The following is a 26,666-nucleotide window of genomic DNA, read 5'->3' as shown; positions in this document are numbered from 1 at the left end:
ATTAAACACGATTAGTATCGGAACATAATTTGCTACAAATATTAACAAAATTAATTAATTAAAAATTAATTAATGACATGAAACTGTATCGCAACAATAAAACTTTATCGAATCGCAATCATTAATTATTGAAATTAAGAATTGAAACAGGGAATACATAAAAGAGGATAAAAGAATTAATTAAGTCATGATATCCATCAATGATGCATATAATATTTCTTTAACAATACTAGAATTAACTGTATTTCGACCAATGCTTTAAATTTTCTTAATCCTTATTAATTAAACAATATGCAATTTAATCGAGAATCGATTAAATGATAGGAATCCAAGATATTAAATAATCACTTCGATAATTGCGATCTTTACGGACAATAATTATTATTTTAATACTTAGAGTCACAAATATATATCATTCGTGTCACTTTATCGTTCTCGACAATCTAAATATAATTTGGATTGTTGAGAGAACACGAAGTAAAACAATCGAATTATAGATGCAAATAATTAGCATAACGAAAAACTCCGTGATAAATTGTTTAATCAATAACGAATTTTAATCGATAAATTAAAATATTTGTATCATTTAATATTCCACGTTAATGTATATTTTATAATATTTAAAATATTTCAGCAGCGAATTATCGAAAACACGGCGTTCGATTTTGACAAAACAAATTATAAACAGTAGCGCTCTATACGTTACCGCTTTGTCATCATTCGCACGGTGACTCTGGAGTAATAAAGTAGTGATGAGAAACGTTTCGTATACTGTAATTTTTTTATTAAACACGATTACGATTAGTATCGGAACATAATTTGCTACAAATATTAACAAAATTAATTAATTAAAAATTAATTAACGACGTGAAACTGTATCGCAACAATAAAACTTTATCGAATCGCAATCATTCATTATTGCGATTAAGAATTGAAACAGGGAATACATAAAAGAGGATAAAAGAATTAATTACGTTATGATATCCATCAATGATGCATATAATATTTCTTTAGCAATACTAGAATTAATTGTATTTCGACCAATGCTTTAAATTTTCTCAATCCTTATTAATTAAACAATATGCAATTTAATCGAGAATCGATTAAATGATAGGAATCCAAGATATTAAATAATCACTTCGATAATTGCGATCTTTACGGACAATAATTATTATTTTAATACTTAGAGTCACAAATATATTTCATCCGTGTCACTTTATCGTTCTCGACAGTCTAAATATAATTTGGATTGTTGAGAGAACACGAAGTAAAACAATCGAATTATAGATGCAAATAATTAGCATAACGAAAAACTCCGTGATAAATTGTTTAATCAATAACGAATTTTAATCGATAAATTAAAATATTTGTATCATTTAATATTCCACGTTAATGTATATTTTATAATATTTAAAATATTTCAGCAGCGAATTATCGAAAACACGGCGTTCGATTTTGGCAAAACAAATTATAAACAGTAGCGCTCTATACGTTACCGCTTTGTCATCATTCACACGGTGACTCTGGAGTAATAAAGTAGTGATGAGAAACGTTTCGTATACTGTAATTTTTTTATTAAACACGATTACGATTAGTATCGGAACATAATTTGCTACAAATATTAACAAAATTAATTAATTAAAAATTAATTAACGACATGAAACTGTATCGCAACAATAAAACTTTATCGAATCGCAATCATTCATTATTGCGATTAAGAATTGAAACAGGGAATACATAAAAGAGGATAAAAGAATTAATTACGTTATGATATCCATCAATGATGCATATAATATTTCTTTAGCAATACTAGAATTAATTGTATTTCGACCAATGCTTTAAATTTTCTCAATCCTTATTAATTAAACAATATGCAATTTAATCGAGAATCGATTAAATGATAGGAATCCAAGATATTAAATAATCACTTCGATAATTGCGATCTTTACGGACAATAATTATTATTTTAATACTTAGAGTCACAAATATATTTCATCCGTGTCACTTTATCGTTCTCGACAATCTAAATATAATTTGGATTGTTGAGAGAACACGAAGTAAAACAATCGAATTATAGATGCAAATAATTAGCATAACGAAAAACTCCGTGATAAATTGTTTAATCAATAACGAATTTTAATCGATAAATTAAAATATTTGTATCATTTAATATTCCACGTTAATATATATTTTATAATATTTAAAATATTTCAGCAGCGAATTATCGAAAACACGTCGTTCGATTTTGGCAATATAAATTATATACAGTAGCGCTCTATACGTTACCGCTTTGTCATCATTCGCACGGTGACTCTAGAGTAATAAAGTAGTGGTGAGAAACGTTTCGTATACTGTAATTTTTTTACTAAACACGATTACGATTAGTATCGGAACATAATTTGCTATAAATATTAACAAAATTAATTAATTAAAAATTAATTATCGACATGAAACTGTATCGCAACAATAAAACTTTATCGAATCGCAATCATTCATTATTGCGATTAAGAATTGAAACAGGGAATACATAAAGAGAATAAAAGAATTAATTATGTTATGATATCCATCACTGATGCTTATAATATTTCTTTAACAATAGAATTAACTATATTTCGACCAATGCTTTAAATTTTCTCAATCCTTATTAATTAAACAATATGCAATTTAATCGAGAATCGATTAAATTATAGGGATTCAAAATATTAAATAATCACTTCGATAATTGCGATATTTAAGGATAATAATTATTATTTTAATATTTAGAATCACAAATATATTGCATCCGTGTTACTTTATCGTTCTACTTGATAATCTAAATATAATTTAGGATGTGAGAGAACGCGAAGTAAAACAATCGAATTATAGATGCAAATAATTAGCATAACGAAAAACTCCGTGATAAATTGTTTAATCAATAACGAATTTTAATCAATAAATTAAAATACTTCATTAACTTAAGATTCTGCGTTAATGTATATTTTACAATTTATAAAATATTTCAGCAAATTATCGATAACACGGCGTTCGACTTTAGCAATAAAATATAAACAGTAGCGCTCTATACGTTACCGCTTTGTCATCATTCGCACAGTGACTCCCGAGTAATAAAGTTGTGGTGAGAAACGCTTCGTATATTGTAATTTTTTTGCTAAACACGATTACGATTAATATCAAAACATAATTTACTATAAATTTTAATAAAAATTAATCAATTAGAAATTAATTAGCGACATGAAACGATATCTTTATCGAATCGCAATTATTCATTACTTCGATCAAAAATTGAAACATGGGTTACGTAAAAGGGGATAAGAGAATTAATTATATTATAATATCGATCATTGATGCTTATTATAATATTTCTTTAATAATATTAGAATTAACTACATTTTGATCAATGCTTTAAATATTCTTTTTATTAATTAAATCTTTGTTAATTAAACAATAGTTAAGTATGACAACATGTAATTATTTTAATCTTTTAATCTTACGATACATTAATACGTTAGATATATGAGATACATTAATATGTTAAAAATTTCAACAATGAATTAAAGATAACATAATATCCGACATAAACAATACCGTGCTAATGATTTTGTTTTACGGTCTTGTTATGCAAATTTAAATTTATATACTATATTGCAAAATAAATGCTGCAATTGTATATATTATATTATATATAAAATTATATATAATATAACCCTCCCATGGGGTACACCTTGTCGTGGTGGGAGGGCTTAGTACTTGGATGGTGTCTTGAGATTTATCTTAAATTTTTCTATTTATGATAAATCTTAAGGTGCTTGAAAGGGAAGCTAAGTACCCTTTCGCGTCGTCGATGCCGTCAACGTGCCGCGGACGGCAAGCGTTTCGTTACCGCGTTTTCGCGTTGTAGTATTCTCGCGTCGTCGCGTTTTCGCGGAAATTTTGGACTTTTTCATATAAAATCCCAATTTCATTTATTGTCACGAGTCTCTACTTTCGATGCCAACTAACTGGGATGTTTCGAGTTTGCACACGTTGTTATGCAACGTACATTCGCGCTTCGTGCTTCGTACTTCGTCAAATGATTCGGCCCGAATTAGTTAGAACTCGATCGATTGCTCGGAATAGTCGTCAATGGGTCCCTTCTCTTTGCTCGTCTACCCTACAGCCACACGCACTGCGTGTGTTAACCCTGTCGAGGAGTCGAGTGGATTCCCCTAAGCATGATTTTCGCTCGGTAAAAGGGGTTGCCTCCCCATTTTTTAAATTACTGAATGTTAGCATTTAAAAAATGTGGTATCCTCTTCTTTTACCGTCTACCAGCCTGGTGTAGCCATATCCTGCATTGCGGGAAACTTCGTGTTCCGGGCGAAGCACCTGAAATCATGCTTAGCGGGTCCAGGTTCGATACGAGATAGGATAATTATGCGCGAAAAAGAGCTGGTGAACTTTATTTTCCTCTATTCCTCAATCGTTTCGTCTTCTTTCCGATTCGGGCCTAATCTTTGCTCGTTGTATTGTTGCACCCCCGACCTGTTGGTTCAAAGTTAAGTCTCGTAAATGAAATGAGATTTTCGCTCGTATCGAAACCGGGAGTGTCGTTGAAAGTATATATATATTAAATATATACATCGCGCGACCAAATTTTTAATCCGAATACCGAAGTAGTGCGGGAGTGCCGTTTAGTATCGCGCGTAAAATAACGAAAATAGCGATATAAAAATATCGCTCGTGAGTGCGGGAGTGCCGTTGAAAGTATCGCGCGTCAACAACATGAGAGGAGGAGGAGGCCTGGGAGAGGCATCTTGCATCGGCGGAGCAACCTGATGGTGAATATTCATTATTTATATATCAATTGTTATAAATCGTACGCATAATAATTCGATCTTATTATTTAAATGAATTAAAGAGAAAATTAGAGAGAAAGATTTTTATAAAAGTTATATAAAACTTTTTAAAAAACTTTCTTAAAAAACAGTTTTAAAATTTTATAAAATTTTTCCACACGTGTTTATCTCTGCTTATTATTTTACACATCGGATATGAAATTCCGTGCGATAAAAATTTTTTGAAATATTGATTGCATTTTGTGAGCATTAATATAAATGAATTTTATATTTGTATGTTACAGACAACGTAGCTTCGATAATTATAACTCCGCTGTTGCGCATCAGTGTCGGTGAGTGAGAAAAACTTTTATTTAACTTTAAGGTAACGGATTCGTAGAGATTGTAGATGTAGATTGTAGATTGTAGATTGTAGATTGTAGATTGTAGATTGTAGATTGTAGATTGTAGATTGTGAATTGTAGAGTAAGTCCGTTGCCTTAAAATGGATGAGCTAAGATAGATTAAATTAAATAACTTTTAATAAATTCTTTCGAAATGCTTTGCATCTATTGCGAAAATATATTGAAGTATTAATTTAAAAAGGAGAATCAAGAAAAGAAAATTTTTTTTGTAAAGACTTGACTAGTTTATTAAATCAAGAGCACGCATTAATAATTTTAACAATTTTATCAATTTTTGATACTATTTTATTCTTATAACGCGCACTTATTTTATTCTAATTTCTTATATCATAGCTCATCCATTGTAGAATTTGTTTATAGATATTGTTTTTAAACTTTAGTTTAACTTAAAATAAAGCCAAACGATTAATTAATTAAATAATTTGTAATATCATAAAAGTTATACACATACATGAATTTTATATTTTATTAGAAAATATAGTATATAGAAATTTGTAGTAATTTAGCTTTATTTGAGTTAAAATAAAGTTATATTCAAATATTTAAGAAACGATCGTAAAATCGAGCGATCGTTACGATGAGCGTGAAATATTTACGCTCATTTGCCGGTAATTAATCGGCAAAAGAAGGAGTGTTTATCTCCTTTTTCGATCTCTGATTAGAGATCGAGCGAGAAAATGGCCAGGCTCAACGAAAAGTAAGTTCAACTGGCCTGAAAAAAAGCTTTACGTACAATAGTACGTAAGCTGTGTCGGACATTTATTCACGCGGTTAGGGCATGCGGTTAGAGAATGTAATTAGGGCACATAATTAAAATATACGTGATTAGAGATAGGCTTTCCTCGAATAATTTCACTTAATCGAGAAATAGGATTGTTAGGACTATTAGGTGATCATTAGGTTTTTTTCCTTTCAAATTCCTCTCTATTATGTCATGCTATTAGGTCATCATTAGGTATTCCTTTCTATTATGTCATGCTATTAGGTCATCATTAGGTTTTTTTCCTTTCAATTTTCCTTTCAAAAAGTAGAGGATTGTTAGTGCTATTATGTGATTAATTTAGCTAATTTTATATTATATATCTTTTGGAAATATTATGTATCTTTTTAAATATAGAAATTGAAAGATTTAAAATAGAATTAAGAATGAGTAGATATTAAAGAATGAATAGAATTTATAGAAAAAGATTTATTATTAAAATTTCAAAAAAAATTTTAATTTAAATAATATTTATAAATAATAACTTTTCGAAAATTTATATATTCATTTATTTATATATTTATGATTTTAATTTAAATAATAATTTTTACAAAATTTATATATTTATATACTTATATATACATTTAAGATTTTAATTTAAATAATAATTTTTATATAAAATTTATATGTTTATTTTCTTATATATAGATGTTTGTGTATTTAAAATTTTAATTTAAATAATAATTTTTATAAAATTTATATATTTATATATATTTTGAGATATATATAATTTCATTAATTGTATTTCATTAATTTTATTTATATAAATTTCTAAACAGCTTATATTATTAAAGTTTAATATCGAAGATATTAAGAAAATTACTTTTTTCAGATATTTGTGAATATATATTGAATGTATATAATATTGAATATAGTGAATATTATGAACATATAATAGGATAGTAGTTTGTTAGGGCTACTCCATATAATGCTCCTTATGCACATGGTTCCGGGGACTTGCACGTTGGAAGACTAAGGAAAGGCGCGTGGGGTTTTTAGTTGGTAGTCCCTGCCGTTAAAATGGCGGCGGGGAGAGCCCAACACTACCCCGACGGGACCGCTAAATAGCGATCCCGTCGGGGTGTGCATAAGGAGCATTTTCCCCACGTAAAAAAAAAAAAAAAAAAATTGTTAAATTATGTTGTATTACATTTCAAATTATATTATATTTTAATAATGAATTTCAACAATGAATAACATAATATCCGATATAAACAATACCGTGCTAATGATTTTGTTTTACGGTCTTTTTATGCAAATTTAAATTTATATACTATATTGCAAAATAAATGTTGCAATTGTATATATTATATTATATATAAAATTATATATAATATAACCCTCCCATGGGGTACACCTTGTCGCGGTGGGAGGGCTTAGTACTTGGATGGTGTCTTGAGATTTATCTTAAATTTCTCTATTTATGATAAATCTTAAGGTGCTTGAAAGGGAAGCTAAGTACCCTTTCGCGTCGTCGGTGCCGTCAACGTGCCGCGGACGGCAAGCGTTTCGTTACCGCGTTTCCGCGTTGTAGTATTCTCGCGTCGTCGCGTTTTCGCGGAAATTTTGGACTTTTTCATATAAAATCCCAATTTCATTTATTGTCACGAGTCTCTACTTTCGATGCCAACTAACTGGGATGTTTCGAGTTTGCACACGTTGTTATGCAACGTACATTCGCGCTTCGTGCTTCGTACTTCGTCAAATGATTCGGCCCGAATTAGTTAGAACTCGATCGATTGCTCGGAATAGTCGTCAATGGGTCCCTTCTCTTTGCTCGTCTACCCTACAGCCACACGCACTGCGTGTGTTAACCCTGTCGAGGAGTCGAGTGGATTCCCCTAAGCATGATTTTCGCTCGGTAAAAGGGGTTGCCTCCCCATTTTTTAAATTACTGAATGTTAGCATTTAAAAAATGTGGTATCCTCTTCTTTTACCGTCTACCAGCCTGGTGTAGCCATATCCTGCATTGCGGGAAACTTCGTGTTCCGGGCGAAGCACCTGAAATCATGCTTAGCGGGTCCAGGTTCGATACGAGATAGGATAATTATGCGCGAAAAAGAGCTGGTGAACTTTATTTTCCTCTATTCCGTCAATCGTTTCGTCTTCTTTCCGGTTCGGGCCTAATCTTTGCTCGTTGTATCGTTGCACTCCCGACCTGTTGGCTCAAAGTTAAGTCTCGTAAATGAAATGAGATTTTCGCTCGTACCGAAACCGGGAGTGTCGTCGAAAGTATATATATATTAAATATATACATCGCGCGACCAAATTTTTAATCCGAATACCGAAGTAGTGCGGGAGTGCCGTTTAGTATCGCGCGTAAAATAACGAAAATAACGATATAAAAATATCGCTCGTGAGTGCGGGAGTGTCATTGAAAGTATCGCACGTCAACAACATGAGAGGAGGAGGAGGCCTGGGAGAGGCATCTTGCATCGGCGGAGCAACCTGATGGTGAATATCTATTATTTATATATTAAGTGTTATAAATCGTTAACTTGTTATAAACGAATAATAATTCGATCTCGTTATTTAAATGATTTAAAGAGAAAAATTTTTATAAAAGTCATATAAAATTTTCTATTTAAAAAACAGTTTCAAAAATATAAAATTTTTCCATACGTGTTTATCTGCTTATTATTTTACATATTGGATATAAAATTCCGCGCGATAAAAATTTGTTTAAATATTAATTGCATTTTGTGAGCATTATTATAAATGAATTTTATATTTGTATGTTACAGACAACTAGCTTCGATAACAACAACTCCGCTGTTGCGCATCAGTGTTGGTGAGTGAAAAAAACTTTTATTTAACTTTAAGGTAACGGATTCGTAGAGATTGCAGATGTAGATGTAGATTGTAGATCGTAGATAAATCCGTTGCCTTAAAATGGATGAGCTAGGATGGATTAAATTAAATAAATAAATATAATTAAATTAAATTAGATAAATAAAATAATTTTAGTAAGTCCTTTCGAACTTATGCTTTACATCTTTTGCAAAAACATATTAAAATATTAATTAAAAAAAGAAGAGATCAAGAAAAAATTTTTTTGTAAAGATTTTGTTCAATTTATTAAATAAAGAACACCTATTAACAATTATCAATTTTATTAATTTTTGATGCTAATTTATTCTTATAATATGCACTTATTTTCTAATTGCTCATAGCTCATCCATCGTAGAATTTGTTTGTAGATATTGTTTTTAAACTTTACTTTAACTTAATATAAAATCAAATGATTAATTAATTAAATAATTTGTAATATAATAAATACACACATTAATTTTATATTTTATTATAAAATACAATTTATAGAAATTTGTAGTAATTTGGTTTTATTTCAGTTAAAATAAAGTTATATTCAATATTTAATGAACGATCGTGAAATCAAACTAAACGATCGTTACTAAATGAGAGTAAATATTTCACGCTCTTTTGCCGGTAATTATTCGGCAAAAGAAGGAATACTTTTCTCCTTCTTCGATCTCTGATGTGATCAAGAAAGAAAGTGGATCAACGAAAGGTAGGTTCAATTGGTCTGAAGAGTACGGTTAGGGCACGCAGTTAGGGCACGCGATTAGGGCACGCGGTTAGGGCACGTGACTAAAATATATACATGATTAGGTGAGGTGATGATTAGAGATAGGTTCCTCAAATCTCGAATGATTTTAGTTAATCAGGAAATAGGATTGTTAAGGCTACTAAGTAAAATCATTAAAATTCTTTTATTAATATTAGGGTTGTTAAGGCTCTTAAAATCATTAGAATTCTGTAATAGTAGGATTGTTAGAGCTATTAAAATTATTAGAATCCTTAGTAATAGGGTTGTTAGGGCTATTGAATATCCGAAATCTGCTTCTTGGACTCACATTATATATAATATAATATTTTAATATTATATATAATTATATATAATATTATATATATAATTATATATATAAATATTAATATTTATATATATAAATATTTAATTAATTAATCGAACGATTGCATTCCGATTCATCTTTTCGGTATATATAAGTATTTAATCAATTAATCGAACGATTAAATTCAGCTTGCCATTTTACTCGCCGCGTTACAGTGAATATCGCGCGAGAGAGGCAGGCAACATGCGCGGCGTCGTGTACGATTTCGATCGTCCGCGCGCAGACGAAAAACGGCCAATTTATATCTCGACTTCAGGACGCGATAGCGATTTCGTTCTTTTTGCATAAAATTCTACACCATTTCGCGGCACTACCGTTTAAATCTCGTTCCGATCGCCCGAGGAGCAGCTGACTTACAGTGAATATTCGAAATCTGCTTCTTGGACTCACTTCGTGAACTACACGTGACGAATTTTGATTTTTGTCGGGAATCATTGACTTTCTGAGCGTAGAAAACTTTCAATGACGACTGAAAATACCGCTCGTGATTCGTTATCACTGCTAATATCATCAGACATTACCTAAATATCCAAAATAAGCTAGATATTCGTTAAACTACAAAGATTACAATATGCGTAAAATCTAGTATATACTAGATTCAGTATAGTAGCCTTCGTTTCCATATGAATAATATGAGAGAAGATAAAAATTATAATGTATAATTTAGAATGTCATTATTATATTTTCAAACGCATATCAAAACCACTATTAAACAAATGATATTAATACATTTCATTGATCGACGAATATGAAATTTAGAAAATCATCTTAACTTTGTAGTTTAACGAATATTTAGCTTACTCTGGATTTTTAAGTATATGTATAGATAAAAATAAATGAGTATTTTACAATATGTTGATCATTAATTATTTTTAATTCATACCTCTTCGTATATTTTGCTATAGATGTCTCGTATTCTATATATATCATATTCTATATATATAGTATTCTATATATATCGTATTCTAGGTCACATGATCAACTTTAACAGAGCCGTATTACGTAGATCATTTGTTGGGGCCCGCAAGAACTTTATCAATACATCTTGTGATTTATATTAATATATATTAATAATCTGTTGATTAATTAACAAATTCCACATATTAAATATGTATATATTAATATTACATATACATATCTTTTTATTACTTTTTTGTGAGGGATTTAATTTTTTTGGAAGGACCCTTCTTTTCGACGAAATATGTACGTGTTTGAGACGTAACAGCGGCTGCTAGAGTTTGTACATGCGCAAATTTCCACCACGCATAACCTGAGTTTTGGAACCTTGTGGCACGTGATAATCCGATTTCCTGGAGACGGAAATCCATAAAAGGGAGTAAAAAGAAAAAGAAAACTGTCTTGCATTTTGTAAAGATGGATTCGAAGAACGGACCGATCGACAATGCATGGTCGTTAAAAATTCCAGAGTTTAAAGAGAAAGACAATCCACATCGTCTTCTCGAAGAGAGTTCATTTGCAACCATGTTCCCGAAATATCGGGAGCAGTATTTGAAGGAGCACTGGGCATTGGTTCAAAAAGCACTGGCCGAGCATCATGTCAAGGCTGAGCTGGATCTCGTCGAAGGTAGTATGACAGTGAAAACCACTAGGAAAACGTGGGATCCATATATTATCGTCAAAGCACGCGACATGATCAAGCTCATGGCTCGTTCTGTACCCTTTGAACAGGCGGTGAGAGTCCTCCAGGATGACATTGCTGCAGATGTCATAAAGATATCCTCGCTTGTCAGGAATAAGGCTAAGTTTGTCAAAAGGAGACAAAGACTCATTGGACCAAATGGATGCAATCTGAAATCCATTGAACTGCTCACCAATTGTTATGTCGTAGTCCAGGGTCAAACTGTATCGGCACTGGGGCCTTACAAGGGCCTACAGCAAGTGAGAAAAGTAGTAGAGGATACAATGAGGAATATTCATCCAGTTTATAGTCTGAAAGCATTGATGCTCAAGAGAGAACTTGCCAAGAATCCAAAGTTGAAGAATGAAAATTGGGAGCAATATCTTCCAAAGTATAACAGTAAGAATATAAGTAAGCGCAAAGAACCGAAAAAGAAGAAGGTGAAGAAACCGTACACACCATTCCCTCCACCTCAACAAGAAAGCAAAATCGATAAGGAGATGGCATCTGGCGAATACTTCTTGAAGGAGGAACAGAAGAGGGCAAAGAGAAGAAAGGAATACCAAGCGAAACACGAAGAGGCAGCCAAGAGAAGAGAAGAACGTAGAGCACAAGCATTTATACCACCTGAAGAGAAGCCTATTCAAAAATAAAACTAAAATAATTGTGAGACATTTCTTTAGTGATATTTTTTCAATGATACGATAGAGGTGTGAGTTATAACGTAATATGAAATAAGTAAGTAATTTGAAAAATGAATTTTGTTACACAAATATAAATTTACGGAAATATCCCGCTATTTTATTAAAAAAAATTCGTTTTTATAATTACTGTCATATATCGCATTCTTAACATATATATATTTATTTACATTTTTTGTAAAATACAGAGAAATTTTGATATTTAGCATTTTGAAAACGAATATACTTAAAATTTATTATATACACATTTTTTCAATAATATATATATTTTTCACTTGTTAGATCTTGCAGAATATTTTGAATGTTTCAAAACAATTTTGACAAAACAAAATTCTACGCTCATTTTCACTGACAATATGTTGTAAAAATACAATACACGAGCATTAATTCATATTCTTTTTCAATTTTACTTTTGATTTTGCTTTTTTGAATTAGGATATTTTACTTCAAGTAGTATATAAAGTTTTCAATATGCTAATACCTTGTGTAATTCAATGCAGTCGCCATTTCAAAATCTCGCTGCAAAATTATTATAATTTGAAAGTAGCGGATGCCAAACTAGCGCTGGATTATTTTTCCAAAGATATCCAAAATTGTTCTTATCAGACAAAATATCAGACTAATGTATTGTATTTCTCGTATGACAAGAGTGTAAATACTTTTCAATATAATACAGCACTCTCTTACTTCTATCTGCACCACAATTTCGCTTGTTGAGTATAAATTTTCATATTACTGAATACACCTATATTAACATTGACTGATTATCCGCTATCTTAATATTAGACTCAAATTGCCTATTATCTTATTTGACTGATTTTGGAAGTGCGACATTTCGTTAACTTATATCTATATCTTTTCTCTCTTATGTCGTGGATATATATTTACAGATATATGAGTGTGTATGTGTATCTGTGTGTATGTGTGCATGTGTGTATGTGTATGGTGATCTCGTTTGCGTGAGAAGTGCGGAAACGAGTAATAAATACTTGTTGTACATCGCTGATTGCAAAACAAGCTTTTTGGAATTGTCAGGACGGGAGGGAGGTGATCGATATATATAGAATATGCATAATTATTTACAAAGCAGTATTTCAGGAATTTCTGCGCACGCGTTTGCCTTTATCTGTGCGTATTCAATATCGCAGGTTTCTCGTATTTATTTTTGATTTAATTAATTAAAATTCATTAAACTTTTCCTCGATCAATTACAATTATGGGAGAGATAAGCACAGCACAATTTTCTTTGTTTATTAGTTAATATCGAAAGGATTAAATTCTAATCTCTTGTAATTATTAGATTTAATTTTCAAAATCATTTTTTATTAAAAGCATTTCATTAATTAAGCTTCGTGTGCAAATTTGTCTATAAGACTTTAAATTATCTGAAAACAGAGTTCCATTATCTATGTTCTTGCAGCTTGGACGGCAAAATCCTTTAATTCCAATGTTGACTGACTCTGTAATTAGACTTTTCTCTTTCAATCTCTAATGGAAAGTCGACTTAGTCGAAATCCTTTAAAGCATCTATAGCCGAAAGGAAGCGCGTTAATACAGGAATATATCTCATATGCATATACATATTTACTGTCTACATATATATCATCGCTAACTGATTAAAGGAAAATGTTTTAAACGGTGCTTTTTCTCGTGCGACGATACAATAAAAATCTCAGATATTTTTTAGACATTTTGATTTTCAGAAGCAATTTATTTTCATAATATGCGATCGCCTTCGTAATTGGGACATAGAAGAATCGATCGCATAATATATCTATATTGAAGTTATTATAAACCTACGTATAGAGAGAATATCGATATCAAAAGAATTTTTTACCGTATTGCAGCCAGCTAGCTAGATGTAATATGGATGCTCGTGTATTATACAAAAGTTCATTAAGATATTATTATTTATCTTGCTTCGCGTGTTTATTATAGTCCCAGCACGAAGCAACGGCAGTAAGATTATCATCGGAAAGTATAAGTATACAAAAGATCACGTCTTCTGCTAATACATATTGCTACGTTAGTTGTGTCAACTGCCACTTTGATTCACTTAACACGTTGTAGACGAATCGATAAGGTGCGACAAATGCACTTAAGAGAACTCTCACATTTTTATATAATTTATAATTTTTTAAATTGAATTTTTTTAGATTAACAATTATTAAAATAAAAATTATATTTCTAATTACAAATGAAAAGCAATTAAAAACTTTACAAAGAATTAATGTTTTATTTCTAAGAATTAAAACTCAATATATAGACTCGAATCCTACTCAAATATCTTTTAATTCATTTATTTTTTAAATATTATTATCGAGCTACAATATGTTAAGTATGCTCATACGCTTCAGTTACGCCGCGCTTTTCGCACAACCAAGTAAGTATACAATTAGTTACAAAAATAAATCTCTTTTCTGCGAATCTCGTATAGCGCATATTTTTGACGAGAAAGCGTTTTGTTCATCGCAATTTGTTTGATTACGGAGTTAGGTATCGGCGGATTTATAAAAATGCGCGCCGTATACACACTAAGATCGAATAAAAATAACATTTTGCACGGATTTTGCGTGACTTCGAGACTGATCAAAATAGCAGTATCAGTTGCTAAGAAGCTTCATTGTACAATCTCACAGTCATATGTAAATCAAAATTAGTACAAAATTTGTGAATTTTCGGATTGTGCAAAAAATGTATTACTATATATTTTTCAAAACATTCTAAAAGAAAAATAAAATTTTTCATTATGTGTGTGAATTTTGTTAAAAATTTAAATATCTAATTTATGTGATGTAAAACGAGAACACAATTGTGTTATAATTGGTTCTTTTTAGTGTAAATATAGCAAAAATCTTCTTTGCATTTATTTGCTTAAAAGCGTAATCTCAAAACGGTGTTTGTGATATATTATCAATTATCTAAAACATGAAGTAATGCCAAAGCTTTGGCTTTCTACGTGTAAAGAAAAATTACATATAATTAAATATAAAAAAAAGATAAATTGCTCATTACATTTGAACATTCAAGTACTATAAATTATCGGCCTTCACTGAATCTGAGTTGGTAAAGTAAATCAATAAAAATATCATAAACTATATATAATAAGTATATAATTAGTAAAAATGTCGAACTCAGTTGTGTCTTCTATGTATAATTAAATTCTGATTTATATATACTCTTTTTATCGATTCTGATTTATACATAAAACAAAAAAAGAGAATTTAAATTTAATCTTTGCTTTTTTCTAAACCGATTTTTAAGCGATGACCTTATTTTATTAATTTATATTTTTTATTAATTTATATTTAATTAATTATTATATTTCGTTAATGTGTATATATATATATATATATATATATATATATATATATAATATATATATAAATATATAATATGCAATATTGTAAATTTACATGGACAATTGAATAAATAAATGAAATCAGTCTATAAGATGGTAACAATGTTATTAATGAAATACAATTAATAAAATAAGGTCATCGCTTAAAAATTGGTGTTTGGAAAAAAGCAGAGATTAAATTTAAATTCTCTTTGTATATATAATTATATATAAATCTTTTATATTAGCGAGAGTTCCTTTTCGCGAAAGAAACTGTAAATTTATATTTACACATAAATTGAGATTTTATAAACGACACATCTTGCGAAAAATGATGACCTGATCACATCCATGCAATACTCTATAAGTTAATTACTTTATTTAAGTAATATATATCTCAAATAAATTCTTTGAGTTTGATAATCATGAGCCAAAACTATGCATGAGTAGTTTACGTATACAATTTAATTATTTTTTAATATACACACTTAGCTTTCCTTAAAACTTTAAACCGCGAATACGAGAGACTTCTTTGTTCTATTATGTGAATGACTCTCTTCGGGCTAAAAGTGTTAAAAATAGCTCTTTCAATAATATATGATTTTTCTTTGTTTAAACCCAACGCACGTATGAAGTATATACCGTAATCCGTGCATTCGAAACTTAAGATGCAGTTACAACCAACGTGCTTCGGGTCACAATATCGAAACGGTATATGCAATTCCGCATTGTCTATTCGTACACACATTCCTCCACACTTTTTACATTATTTTACTATAAATTACGCTTATCACACATCGATTGCGACGTTGCTCTATCAGTAAGAATTAATTTTTTATCATTATAAAAGAAGTATTGTGATGATTTCTAACGTTTTCTTGTCTAAGAAAACGATCAAAAGCGATAAAATTTCGAATAAATATTAAAACTGAAGCTTATTAATTGGTATCATATACACCAAGCAGTCTTAAAAAATTTTTACTCTTTTCTGCGAAATTATCCCGTCTTATGTAATACCACTTTTTTATAACATTATTAAAGAGTATTATATATATTCCCGGATCCAAATACACTCTCATCTAAACTTTATGAAACAAGCTGCATCGGGAAATCACGATCTTGCAAATCAGCATGGTACAAGATAGGCTCTTGCTCGATGTCATATGGGAGATTATGAGAAGAGCCACTATTATTGCACAAAGATACGCTGATATACGATAAGTAACCCGCCTGAATCGATCGATTTATTCGTGCGGACAGCCAGTCCCTTAAGTAACGGCGCCTTTAGCGCGATCTTAGAATGACTTTGATCACGTCGCGGCGCGTGACAATAAGTGAAAATCTTGCGAGTGAATGGCGTGTTCACCGCAACCATATCAGCTAGTGATTGTGGTTGTAGAGATGCCACCTCTGCGTCTCCGCATTCGAGTCGCACTTCTCCGCCGTGATACCGCGTTGCGCGTGATACCGCGAGTCCACGCACACAGGTATTCTGGTGTGACGGATCAAGCCGCCTTCCAAGTGCCGCCACTTCTGATTTTCGCTGCCGTCGCAGATTTGCATCAGTAGCGTCGTACCCTTGGCGTATACCGGTAAAGTCAGGCAGAGATCATGGTGTTTGATCAAACCATCTTTCGTGAGACCCCATTCCTGCGAAATGTATATCGATGTTTATCTGTTTGACGAATATATTTTGACTTATTGAATTTAAATTATTCCTATGTGCCCTGATATGCTCACCTGATTACCGCCGGTATTGTGACAAGGGTAAAGACCCACGTTCCCATCGAGAAGGTGGCCCATGCTATCTAGACAGGCGGTACCTTGCTTCAAAGAGCCTCCTGGACCACCCTCGCTCGTAGGTATAACCAATTCGGGATAGACGTTTTTCAGATACCAACTGAAAGGCTTGCAATGTAATCTTCGTTTTAGCTCCATCCTGTCTTGAATACTGAAATATAATTTATATTGCAACACAATCAAATTTTGCATTTTTAAATTAAATTTTTTATTTTTATATATTTAATAATATCAAGATATATATTGACAAAAGAGGAGAAGAGAACCAGTTGTAAAAAATAAATTTTTACACGTGTCATGTACTCAGATGTGTAGCGTATTTTGATGTGGCGTTAAATAACACGATGAAGTACAATGAAATTAGAGCCCTGTCTCTCGAGAGTTTAATTGAAACGTCGGCGCAACCAGACTTACTTTCCGTAAGGGATGTTTCGTGCCAATGGCACGGCATTATAGTAGAACTGCTTGTAGTCGTCCATCCATACTTCGGCGGCGCGCCTCGTGTTTCGGGCAAACACGTTTCCGCTGCCTCCGGGGAAGGAGTAAGGATGACGTTTGCGAAATACATGACCCACACGTGAGCACGGGATAATCTCTAAGCTACCACCGCATTGCCACACGCGGAACGATATTTCTGAAAGAAAGTTACAAGCGGTATAAGCGTTAAATACTAGAGAGGAAGTAGAGAGTGCAGTAAAACAAAAAGAGAATGCATAAACTTCTCTCTAATTTATTTTTATGCATTATGCCTTGTATTTCTAGAGTGCTTTTGTTGCATAGAACATTACAAGAGAAGATAAAAATCTGATTTGTTGATAAGTTTTAAACAGCATTTTATCTTAAAATATATAACGTATATATTATTTGGAAAATAATATTAGCGAACGTATATATTATTTGGAAAATAATATTAGTGAATAGAAAAGTGCTGCTTCAATAAAATAAATTTTTCATTAAGTTACGCTACATTGAAATAATATTATTAGCATTGCTCCAAGAAACTCAACAATTTTTCTTCTCCGAAATGAGGTCAAACTTATTTCACACTTCTGACATATATTGGTTTTCTCGCTATGTTTTCCACCAAGTTCTTACAAACTGCGCACAAGACGGTAGTTTCTGTCAAATAGTTTGTTTTCTTTCATGTTTGAAACATATAACGACAGACACATCTTTTTTGATACTTGAAGGAATAGTCGATTCTTCGAGCGTAAACAACGTGACACTTCATATTGATTAAGTGTAAAATCTTGAAGACTGAAGTGTCACTTGATGAATTTTATTCAATAGATTTTTATGACAAAAAATAGATAATCGCGATTCTCTTTAAACATTCCAGAACCGAAATGTTCTCAATTTTATTTATGTGTAACTGTCAGATATAATGAAAAATAAGTTAATATTCACGCCAATGATATTTCTTAATACAATCTAAAACATTTAAAACTTGTTAAAGAATTAACTCTTGACCATATTGAATAAAATGTTTACCCTGCTGCAAAGTACTCATCTTGAGTTGCGAATATCTCGCAACTCAAGATGAGTTTTTGTAACGAAGCACGTGCAACAGGCATTTGCAATTTTCTTAAAGCAAAATATCTTCAGATGTTATTTTTAGAAAATATATAAACTATAATACAAGTTAAAAAAAAAAGATTCTATAAAATATTCTTGCATCTTCTGTAAAGAAGAGCAATGTGAGAGATTAAAACTATTTAAAAAAATCATAACGTATATATAATATTTATTACTTTTCCCAAATGTACTTCATACTCTGTACATGAAACTGTATAACTATACCGAGATTCTCGCCACCCCAAACGTCCATCTGTGTATCGTATTTGCCGAGTTTCTCAAAGTACGCTTTGTTGATGACAAACAGTCCGCCAGCAATCATAGGGGTCCTAATGGCTTGCGTCGGGTCCTTTTGTCTCGCTTGTCGTTCCGCTTGGCTGAGATACTCCCATTTAAAGACCAAACTCCAATCGAAACCACCTCTGAGGTCAGCGGAAGCTCCTAAGAATAAGGTACAAAACGTTTGATTCGCTTAAGAAAAAGTATTGTTTACGTAGAGATATTTATGATATCTGAAAAAGAGAGAACGAATCTTATCTTTTTATTTCAAAAATACAAACAATACATTCATCGTTGTTTACGATACACTTACCGATATATTGAAAAGTATCCATACTGATTACATCGATCACGGGACAGACCACTCTGGTTGGGTCCTCGGCCACCCTTTCCAGAAGTGGTTCGAGCCAATCGGCATTACATTCGCAGTGTGAATCCAAAAATGTCAATACATTCGCGGTAGCTGCATCTGCCCCGCGAACACGCGATCTCATCAATCCCTCTCGCTTTTCGTTTCTGATGACACGAACTTTATGGATTCGCGATAGCTCCTCGCCATCTTCGGCTGCAAAGAAATCAATCTTTTTTGTTTTTACTTTTAATTTTATATTAATTGAACGTTTCATATTATTTATGTAACGATTAAAATAACATTTTGCGTGTTTCATTATGCGATGTTATTTATTATTTTAATTATTTTAATTATTTTATTTGCAATTTATTATTTCTGTTCATTTAATCAAAATATATAATTTCGTTAAAAAATACAAACTCAAATGCGATTATCGAGTATATGTAAGCAAAATTCGAGATCATAATTTAATGATGCGCCGTTTAGGATGATAAATAGTATCATAAATGACGCATTAGCCACGATTCACTTACTCTTTAGTAGTATACAATATTAAATGCAGTATTAAATGTAATATTAAGCACAATTTTCCGTAATCGAATATACATATTATATTTACATTTTAATTACGATAAATTATGTTAAATATTATACACGCAATATTCTCTTTGTAATTAATTGATCCACGAGTATAATTCGGTTTTATTTATGTATCATATCAAATCTTATAATACTTTATTTGTTATATTTTACAATTTAAAAGATCTAAAACTTATGTTTGATACATAAAATTATTCTAATTAATATTATTGTCTTCTTTTTTGGAAAAAAAAACACACTTTCGAGCTTGTAAATATATAATATATGGGACTACTTACGATGATCACTGAAATCGTCTACCAGAATAATTTCCTTAATCAGATGCTCCGGACTTCTGTTCAATACACTAAAAGCAAGAGAAAGAAAAGACTTGTATACAAACCTCATTAAAAATTTTTAAATTTAATAACTGTTATTAATATTATCTTTAAAAATCATTATTACTTTACTACTTAAAAAATTTCGGAAATTATGAATCAAACGCGCATAAATCATACATTATTGAATCGTCATTACGTATGTATCATACTGTTAATCACAGTAAGATCTTAAATATTAACATTGACATAAGATCGTTCTTTCAATCTAAATCTCTTTCTTCATTTCAGTTATTCAATTTAAAAATCTCGATACGCCATTTCTTTCTTCTGTGTAAATCACTATATAATTCAATTCTATATAAACATTTCCAATCAATTAACGTCGAATAAAGGTGAGGTACCGGATTAAGAGAAGAACAGAAGCTTCAGATTGTCCCATTGAATCTTTTATCACAGTTTCGAGGATTTTGCCTGACCATTTGCCTTTTGTTTGAATATTCTCGTGTTGCCTTATTCCATTCTATATATATTTGCGAATATAATATAAGAGGATTATTGTAAATACTAAGAGATTTAAATATAAAAGAAAATTATTGTAAATATTAGAGCATCTTTTATTACTTAAAATTATCTTTTTATAAAAAAATTGTTCAACTTTACGATTCTCTTTAAATTAATCTTTAACACATAGACTTATTGCAAATATATTGATCAAATAACAAAAGATTATAATTTTTTAATTTCTTTAATCGAATTAAGATACCATCTTGACTTTTGTAGAAAACTTTGACAAGACGTGAAATTGATCGCGAAGAATTTCGCGCGCCACATCACGGTCGTGGTGAGGTGCGGTTTCGCCGTGGTAATTAAGACTTCCTTTTAATTTCATCGACCAAAGCGATAGAGCCGATATATCTTTCTGACGCCGCCACGCGTTACAAACTTAAATAAATTTTCCGACTCTTGCCTGCTTCCTTCTTCCGATTCGACGATGAGAAACTTGGAGCAACTTTTGCACGGAGGCTACCTCCGGCGAGAAATGTGGCTCGTACTTTCCTTCATTTGGGGCGAGACGCCCCGTAGTGAAAAACGTTTAATTAATACGAGAACCCTTATGACACTTATGAGAAATAGTAATGATTTATGTCTCTGGATAATATATTTCTGGATAGAAATAAAATGAAAAAAACATGAAATTTTACACAGAAAATATCAGACATAATATTGTACTTTAATCGGCAATAACATTTAAAAAATATTTAAAATACGGTTGACAAGAAACTAAAAAAAGCAAATTTAAAATAATTTAGTTAAAATATTTTAGTGTTTCTCTCTTTATAATTTTACTATAAATACGAAATATTTTTTCGAGGAATATGTATATAATGTAAATTAAAGCGCCACATTAAACGCGTTATCTCATAAAAAAATTATTACCAAATTAAATTAATTTATTTATTATTAATTGATAGTAATTTATACTTTTCATAAAAGAATGAAAAGAAATTAATTTTTATGTTTTCTTCACATATATATTTGACAAAGATGTTTTGAATTCTCTTCGATTCGTAGCATTTATACATATATATGTATTTTCATGTATATACGAGCGCATAATAAATGCGAGGGATATAAAGCGATGGAACGACGATTAAAAAATTCCATCGCCGTCACCCAATTCCGGTTCGAATTGAAAATCTTCGCGCGTTTCCCACAATCCCCGTTGATCGTATCGAGAATTGAAGATTATCGTGTCCCATATATCTATACCATCTACAATCGCATGAGAATTTGTCCTATGATCTACCGTTTGGAAATTTAATCGCAAACATGTTCACATATTAAATTTATATTTTATTTTTGCAGAACTTATGAACACTTCAATTTCTGTATTATTTTTCAATTTTAATAATTTTTTATTTTAATATTTTTAAAAAAGACTTCATAAACAAACAATTAAATGTCCTAATCTTTGTTCAAGTTTACATACAAAGTATAATTATAATATACAAAATATTAAGGAGATACTAAAAGAAGATCCATGTATTTAAATTTGAAGTGTAACTCTGCATTTGCATTTTGTGTAAAGTAAAATTGTTTCAAATTTACCTGACGACGGTTCTGAGTAGCGTAGACCGTGCTTCATTGTGGAAAGTAATTATAACGGAAGTCGGTGGCAAATCCTGTCTCCATTGTTTCATTCTACACCTGTAGCGAGAAAATAGCATAATTATGAAGTTGCCTAGAAATCTGAAACGTGTTAGTGGTTTCAATGAAAATCAAGGTTAGCGGATAAAATATTCTGGCGATACCTCTCTTTCCATCCTATCTCGCATTTGTATCATTCGTGCAGTACAAATGCAGATCTTTAATACTATATGCCTTTTAAAATAATCGTGAGTTGCGAAAAAATAGAAACAAACCTTTTTTTAAGGATAAAATTTAAATGAATTTATATGAAATGGAAAACTACAATCCCTATGGAATTAATATTTTCTGATAATCGAACGTTAAATGATAAAATCAGGATTATGAATCATGATGTTGCGAGACACAATAAATTTGTCAATGCAATATTTAATTTAATATTGTTTATTTCAAATTGTTTCAGTACATTCAGGATATTGTTTTTTATTGCAATTATCTATGTATTAATATGCTTATCAATTTATTTTATAAAAAAAATGTTATTTTATTTCTTGATGACAGATAATATATTACATTAGTAATTTTTCAATATTAGCTATTCAATCCAATAAGTTAAACATTAACTGATCATCACTCTATTTATAAATTCAAAAATTTACTTATACAATATATTCTAGATTCGCGCGCGAGACCTTTAATTAGATATTCCTCAGCTGCCAATAAAAATTTCTTTTATTTACGAGGTATTTAGGTCATATCGATAAAACTCTTTTTAAAAACTATTTTTGTTTGATGTTCAATATTAAATTTATTTATTAATATTTCAATTTTTATTAATTGCAATTTTGTAAAGTAATATTTGGCTTAGTAATTACGATCGATAAATAATATGGAAATACTTTTCAAAATTTTGATATGGATTTTTTACAGATTTCACTTTTTTTATTACAATGTCTAGATTTTTACGACATTTACCGAAAAATATTCAATATTTAGCAATTCTTTCTCATGTTTTGCAACACAAATATGCTCGCAAATGAGAAACAAAATGCGTTAAAACTGTCGCATAAATTCGACTCTGCCATCCGCGTAACGGCGTGAATTTTTACGCTATATTCATAAATTCGTGCTACCGTTTCACTAAAGACGCGCTTGAAAATTGTATTAGCCATCGCTTCGTAGATATAGATGCAAATTGCCAGTAGCCGACGTGGATGTCAATATAAATTCAAAATCCCTTTCGTATTTCGCAATTCATTTGAGCTGTTAGCTCATTTTTAAATTCTTCTTTTTAAAATGCATCTTATTTTAAATAGTATAAAAGTTTAATAAGAAAAAGAATAAGAAAAAAAGTTTAATGTTTACGACGATAATGTTCTTTAATTTATGCATAACAATTTACGCAACATGATGAAAAACAGGCTCTTTCTCTTTTTCTCTTTCTTTTAAGAGATTGTTTCAATTTCAACCTAATCATTGAGAAACTTTTTTTTTTAATGTAAAAAAACGATATATCCAAAATATACTTACATATGTCATATTGCTTAATTAAAACTATTTTTCAATAATGTGTGCAAACAATTATAAAAAAATTAAGATAATTTTACATTTAACAGTTTCATACTTCCGATTTTCCTGTTTTCCTTTTCACGATTCCAGTAAGAGGAAAAACAGAGAAAAGTCGGAGAATAATGATATTCCTTTGAGATGCGTTGCGTTTTCAGATGCTTGACGCGGCGCAAGCAGAAAATAGCGGAAGTGACCTAACCGCTAGAAGTGGTGCTTAAGAATCAGAGGGAATGGAGAAAGAGCTGCAGAGAGAAGATCGCGCGCTTCTACGGCAGGCCATCGAGTTGGAGCAGAGAGGGCACATAAATGCGGCCAGACGATCCCAATATGTCAGCCCCTCTTTGCCAAGATAAACTCGTGGGACGTGCGTTGAATATGGTTACCATAGATGCACAGACGTGCGAGTGCACTTTTTCGCGACGACGCGCGTCAAATGAGATCCCGAAAGTTTTGCATCGACATTTCCACTGAAAGCTGTCGCACTTCGTATGCGAGACACTGTCACCTGAATAAGGAAATGACTGATAAATGTGTTATTGTGATTTATTTAATTCGAAGCCCCGAATCCCTGCATCTCCTCAAGCGTCTTCAATGCCTGTATCTTTGCGTACTTCATTCACACATGAACATTTATTGTGCATATATGTGAAAAGCATTATCTTCCATGAACTTTGTTTATCTTCTGGTCCAAAAAATCAATGTCATATGAGTAATCTTTTTATTAATTAATTAGTTGAGATCCAACGGGCATTTGTGAATTCAGATATCGCTTCATGTAATCAAAAGTTAAGTTAGTCTGATTCATTACTACACTTTTATCGGCGTGTAATCAAGCAACTCGAGCGGCGAGCAAGTTTGATAATGAGTAATTTAGATGCTCATTACCGCGCTTCCAGACGCCTCGTTGCTCCGGTCTCGTAGGCGCGCTGCGGTGGAATCGACAAATTAATTCCGGGAGACCATAATTCCGCATTAAAGCCGACTAGTCTTTACGACGACATGTTTGTCGACAACGAAATTGCGCGAGCCTTAAAGCGACTTCGGCAGATGAGACGGATCATCCGAGCGGTTTAATTCGAAACTTCAATTTGGGATCCGCTCCGCGTCGCTATATCCGCTAAAGTGGATAATGCGCGGCCAGCTCGCACGATTCCATTGGACGCTCGATCGCAATGTTTCGCCAACGCACATGTATGTGCGTATTCGCGCAGATTGATCATTGCCAGAGAATGTATCCTGCGGTAGAGAAAGAGAGAAAGCAGAGGGAAAGAGAGAAAAATTGGAGTGCAGCTGCGAAAAGCAGGTCGATGCAATTAAAACCAATACCATTATTATCTCTTAATATTGACCAAAATTTACACTAATACAATAATGCATAATTTACGTATCATAAATTTTAAAAAAATATGTAAAAATTCCAAAATGATTTTTTGAGGTCGATATTGTATTGTGTTTTTCGATATTGGAAATTGGAGTTTAATATGATATTCAAAATAGAGAAATTCGCGTTTTATGCATTTCAAAAATTCCTATGATGACATAAGCAATGAACTTTCATTACAAATTTTCGGCGAAAGATCATTGCAGATAATATTAATATGAGGCAATATAAAAAAATAACATTGTCGACATCCTCCATATTTAACATCAATGATTTGTATTACATGTAATATTATATTTCTAATATTTTATATTATATTATAACATACATATCATTTGTTTGATGCTAAATAATTTTCGATTCGCATCCCAGCACTCGAAGATTTATTACAGTGTTTGTAGAAGGAGCGATTGCGAGGAAAAAGCGCATAAAGGATACGAGGAGGAATTAGAACGTAACACTCGGCGCCCTGTGCAAAAATAGAACTTCTTTTCCCGCGAAAAACTCCCGTACGTTGTTCGCCTCTCGTGGCAAAGTGAATTCGCGAAACAGGATATGAAATTTTTAATCCATCACCGGTGTACGGTAAAGTCGAGCGGGAACGGGCGTACCCGGACACAAGAAAATCACCACGCTCGAAAGGCAACAATCGAATTGGATTTTCGATTCAATATCCGCCTGACTATTTAGAATATAAATCATTTCCGTTCATAGCTTTTTTCTCTGAAGATAGAAGGAAGATAGAAGGATCTGAAGATAGAATATTAATTCTCTGATAATATGAGACAGAAACAAATTAAAATAAATTGACTAGAAAACAAAATAAAATAAATTGACTAGAAAACATAAGAATTATTTATGAAAGCATTATAGAGTATTATTATTTTATTACGATGTAGTTTTATAGAAACTAACATTTCGGAGCAAATATCGCAGTTCGACAAAAAGACTATAACGATGCAAATGATCTTCAGTGCCTGTGATATCGGTGTACAATTCCTAGATAGACACGACCGTTGAATTCGTAATCC

The 26,666-nt window shown here is 31.3% G+C and overlaps 2 protein-coding genes across 7 annotated transcripts in view; one reads left to right on the top strand and one right to left on the bottom strand.

Annotated features, from left to right (window-relative positions):
* The first annotated feature begins 11,175 nt into the window (after positions 1-11,175).
* LOC105249374 (KRR1 small subunit processome component homolog) lies at positions 11,176-12,362 on the top strand. Its single transcript, XM_011254788.3, has one exon. It carries the CDS (start codon positions 11,306-11,308, stop codon positions 12,221-12,223), a length of 918 nt encoding a protein of 305 aa, XP_011253090.1. The 5' UTR covers positions 11,176-11,305; the 3' UTR covers positions 12,224-12,362.
* A 3,414-nt stretch (positions 12,363-15,776) lies between these two features.
* Positions 15,777-26,666, bottom strand: part of LOC105249375 (polypeptide N-acetylgalactosaminyltransferase 2) — a 216,551-nt gene continuing 205,661 nt past the window's right edge. For 4 of the 6 annotated variants that reach the window (XM_025406038.1, XM_025406036.1, XM_025406037.1 and 1 more), the window contains 7 exons: positions 22,647-22,745; positions 20,496-20,563; positions 19,579-19,830; positions 19,212-19,427; positions 17,826-18,045; positions 17,352-17,562; positions 15,777-17,261 (listed from right to left, as the gene is read on the bottom strand). In XM_025406038.1, coding sequence (XP_025261823.1) covers positions 16,992-17,261; positions 17,352-17,562; positions 17,826-18,045; positions 19,212-19,427; positions 19,579-19,830; positions 20,496-20,563; positions 22,647-22,745 — 1,336 coding nt within the window. In that variant the 3' untranslated portion in view covers positions 15,777-16,991. Of the gene's footprint in view, positions 17,262-17,351; positions 17,563-17,825; positions 18,046-19,211; positions 19,428-19,578; positions 19,831-20,495; positions 20,564-20,938; positions 21,058-21,300; positions 21,677-22,646; positions 22,746-26,666 lie in introns of those variants that run through there. The other 2 variants (XM_020026971.2, XM_025406035.1) reach the window with 2 other exon arrangements.

The sequence above is a fragment of the Camponotus floridanus genome, unplaced genomic scaffold, assembly GCF_003227725.1.
Source record: "Camponotus floridanus strain SB8 unplaced genomic scaffold, Cflo_v7.5 scaffold13, whole genome shotgun sequence".
Lineage (NCBI taxonomy): Eukaryota > Metazoa > Arthropoda > Insecta > Hymenoptera > Formicidae > Camponotus > Camponotus floridanus.
Note: the sequence above shows the minus strand (reverse complement) of the source record. Positions and strands in the feature narration are given on the sequence as shown.